At 46.7% G+C, this 4,288-nt stretch overlaps 1 protein-coding gene across 1 annotated transcript; it reads right to left on the reverse strand.

The window, feature by feature from the left end:
* Nucleotides 1–3,429: 3,429 nt before the first annotated feature.
* LCE5A (late cornified envelope 5A) lies at nucleotides 3,430–3,849 on the reverse strand (the record flags this gene model as incomplete). Its single annotated transcript, XM_080801312.1, has 1 exon — nucleotides 3,430–3,849. One exon carries the CDS (start codon nucleotides 3,847–3,849, stop codon nucleotides 3,430–3,432), a length of 420 nt encoding a protein of 139 aa, XP_080657438.1.
* Nucleotides 3,850–4,288: the final 439 nt, after the last annotated feature.

Consider the following 4,288-nt stretch of genomic DNA (forward strand, 5'->3'; position numbering starts at 1 on the left):
TGAACCTGGAAGACAAGAAGCCTTTTACACGCTAGCAGGCCTTTCCACCCCAACAACTGAACTCAGGGCTTTAGAGATGTGATTGGCTTTGTGAGCAAGCTAGCCTGGCCTGGTGCAGGGGAGAAAGGAGGTGAAGCAAGGAAACACACCCCAACCAGGTGCTTCCATTGAGTTAAAGACGTATAAAGCAGGGAACAGTCTGCGTAGAATCAATGGGTTTCCATTTTCTCTGAGGAAAATAAGGACCACCCAAGTTCTCCACAGTGGAAGCTAGAGAGGATATGATGAAAATTTATCTGCATGATCTAGTCCAAATTCTTCCTTTGGCTCTCTTCTCTTCTCCCATTTCCTGTGGCCACAGACCTTCAAGTGCTGTTATTAGTTATTAGCATTGTATAAACACTCCATCAATTAGGAAATACCCAAATCACACATAAGGACCAGCTACCTGGGTCTAAAGAACCCACAAATACAAGAATCATGTCCTGGTCATCATTCCTGCCTATGGCCCATTCCCAAGTACAGGGAAAAGAGTGTAGCAGTCTACATAGTGGTGTAGAAGATGGAAATACATCCTAGTCCAGGGAGCCAAAGACTAGGGTTCTAGCCACATTCTGCTAACCTTGCAGAAGTCACCGTCCCCAGTCGGGCCTCCATGTCCTCATTGGTACCATGAGAGGTTGGCTCACTTGAAGCCTAAGGCATGGCTCTGCCTCCTCCTACCCTCTGCCTTCAAATCTAGAACTACCCCCGAGGTCCTGCTTGGACACTTACCAGACCCTGGCTCCACTGGAAGACTCAATTAGTTCTCCAACTGGAATGGGGCACCTGCTAGGCAGTGGACTGAGCAGTGTCCAGCCAGAGAACCTTTTATAAGATTGCAGTCAGGCACTGCCTCTTGGGAGGGACCCATTTCCCAATAGACAAGGTCAGCTGATGCTCACATCCCAGAGACATTCATCACTCAGGTAGCACTGTAGGTGGTGCACGTGGGTATTCAAGTCACTTCACAGAGGTGCCAGGATTGCTGTGGCATGTTTACTTTCCAAATAAGTCACTGTCCATAGCTGGGAGGGCTGTGTGTGTGCTAGGAGAAGTTATGGGGGCTCAAGTGGGATCTGGGACCTCTCTTTAGGATCTCTTCTCTTTGGCCTCTTCTACAATACACACACACATACACACACACACACACACACAGTTCTCCCATTCTCACATCCATCCCTGTGTAGTCATTTACTTGGTGGTGGTAGTTTACCTAATTTATTATCTTGCTTTGCATCTCTCTGACTCTTGGTCCTTGGCTTTTCCATTCAGGCCACAGGCTATATGAAAAGCATGCTGGGCTTCATCTAGAAGCTTCCAGATAACACTGAGTTAAGATGATGGTGGGGATATGCCTATGGGAATCCCAGTGGTGATTTCTCTCTGTCACTGGAAACAGGAAGAAAAACCCAGACAAAGTTATGGAAACTTTAAGACCAGAAAAGCTGTGAATGTAGTCAGGTTGCCATATCCCCATACATCCCTGGAGGCCTAAGAGAAAAATGTGCACAGGATGCCTGGCCCAATTGCAAAATGCTAAGCCAGCTTGTGGGACTCTTTTCTCCTTACTCCCTGCCCCCACCAAAATCCTTTTGAAGATAGGTTCTCCTTGGAACCACTGGCCAGAGGAAAGAGGAAGGAAGGAAGGAAGGAAGGAAGGAAGGAAAGGAAAGGAAAGGAAAGGAAAGGAAAGGAAAGGAAAGGAAAGGAAAGGAAAGGAAAGGAAAGGAAAGGAAAGGAAGAAGAAGGGAGAGAAGGATGTCAAGTCAGGCCTTTACTAAGGTCCAAAGTGTCCATGAGAAATGGTCCTTTTAGAAACTGAGTTTTAAGAACTGGGGCAGTTTGGAGGTCAACTGGCTTCAGAACTTCTTACTGAATGCAAGCACCCACAACCATAAGATAAAAGAGAAACCCAAGACTAAGAATTCAAGAGTTGATGGTTAAGCAACAGGTTGGAGGTAAGTGGGCTGGGCATGGAATGGTGGAACAGACAAAGAATGGTCAATCATGAAAGATACCAGTTTCATCCAACAAACTTTAAGAGCCTGATTAACAGGTTGTTTATACCTGGGGGTACCTGTTGGTGAGTACAGGTGAGACATTCTAAGAGGTAAGGTCTTATTAGAATAGAGAAGGAAGTGATGAAGTAACAAGGCCTCTGGGAGAAGAGATCTCTACTGGGAGACAACATGGGCAAGTGCAGGAATGGTCTATGAACTTGCTACAGTCTCATATACTAACTTACTTCACCTAGCACTGTTAACTCATATCAAAGGAAAAGCTAATTGTTCTTCTGGTCTATAAAAGGCTGATTGGGAATTATCATTCCTACATAAACTTTCTGAGTATCTCCTGAAGAAATCAGCATATTCCTAAAGAAAATGGAAAACTCATCACTGTGAGTAAAGCCCTCCTGTTTCCCCTTAACACACATGCACACACACACACACACACACATACACTAACCACACGGAGACAAGTGTTTGGCAGAGGAGGATGTCCTTTTGGTTCTGTACAGAACCCATACTCAGCCTTTCAGGATCCAGGGAAAATGGGCTCAGACATTTCATACCTGCCTCCTAAACTCACTCCCCCAAATCCAACTCTCTCCTCTCTAGTAACTGATGGAAGCACCTGGGATTATAACCATCAGAAAAGTAAAGGGTGTTTATTGGAGCCCAGAATGAGCACTTGAGGAGAGCTTATCCCCATAACTAGGAGATAAAGTCTTCTTTAAACTATCACCCATGCTTGAAGGAAACCCCCTTTTCAGAGTATCTCACGTCACTGTGACCTTTCTGGGTATCACCATCCTCCCCTCTGAAAACCCATTCCTGACTCCCCTAATGCAAAGCTTGTGTCAGGGCAACAGTCTCAGACATGACTCTTTCCTTTGAGGCTAAAGTTTCCAAAATCATAGCATAAAAGTGAATATTGTTTCCCAGAAGTCTAAGAAGCTTCAGTGCCAAAATCTTCTTCCCAAACTGAATTGTTAAGTAATCACTTGCACTTAAGAAAATGGAAGGGGAGAGGGCTTGATGGAAGGGTGTCAATGGGAGAGGTAAACAGACATAATCAGGAGACTGTGACATCAGGAATAAGAAGCTTTATTGATACAGAGAAAGCAGCTTCATAACTAAACTCCAACAAGTCCTCCAAAGATCTATGTCTGAGAGGGAATCAGGCTAGTGACTGTCACAGGTTAAACCTCTAGACCTCACAATGGAATGGACATGGGTGGGAGGAAGAGGGAAACTCAAAGCATTTCAGAGGCTCTTCCATTCTCTTCTGTTCTTCCAAATGGGGAAAAGAGAATTCTCGGGCTGGGCGGGTCTTTGGCACATTGGCTCCTCCAGTGCTGCTCGTCAGTGCTCTTCATGGCCCAGATCAGCAGCAGCCAGAGCCCCCAGAGCTGCTGCAGCATCCAGAGCCCCCAGAAGAGCAACTGGAGCCCCCAGAGCTGCTGCAACATCCAGAGGCCCCAGAAGAGCAGCTGGAGTTCCCAGAGCTACTGCAGCAGCTGGAGCCTCCAGAATGGCCACCACCACTGCCACAGCAGCCAGAGCTCTGGTGTCGGCGTCGAAGAGATCGGCGGGGCCTGTGGTGGCTCAGGCAGCAGCCGCAACCCCCAGAGCTGCAGCAGCTCCCTCCCCCAGAGCTGGAGCCACAGCAGGAGACTGGGGGTGGGCAGGGGGCTGGGCACTTAGGGGGACATTTTGGGGGACACTTGGGAGGACACTTAGAAGTACCCTTGGAGGGGCACTTGGGAGGGGGCTGGCACTGTTGCTGGCTTTGCTGGCAGGACATCTCAACAGGAACTGAATGAAGCTGAAAAATGAAACAGCATTTAAGTTCAGCCAGCCCAAGGTAACTTCTCTACATTTAAAATTGAACTATGAATTCATGAGATTCCATATTTATGATGATCAGATTTTTAAACCCAATCTCCCAAAATCAGTTACAAGAAATATACAAAAGGTTTCAACCGAGGAACTCCATAATTTCAAATGAATTCCTTTTGGTTTTAAAAAGACACCCACCCTTCTTTCCCTTCTCCTACCTCACAGGCTCACCCTCCAGCAGAATTATCCCATTCAAATCATTTTTTATGCTGTCTCTTTCTTAGGATTTCCCTCAGCCTGGGGTGTCTCACTGGCTCAGTTAAGTGTCCAAATGTCTGACTCTTGATTTCAGCTCAGGTTGCTTTCAGGTCAGGTCATGATCTCAGGGTTGTGAGATTGAGCCC

This window comes from Martes martes, assembly GCF_963455335.1.
Source record: "Martes martes genome assembly, chromosome: 4".
Lineage (NCBI taxonomy): Eukaryota > Metazoa > Chordata > Mammalia > Carnivora > Mustelidae > Martes > Martes martes.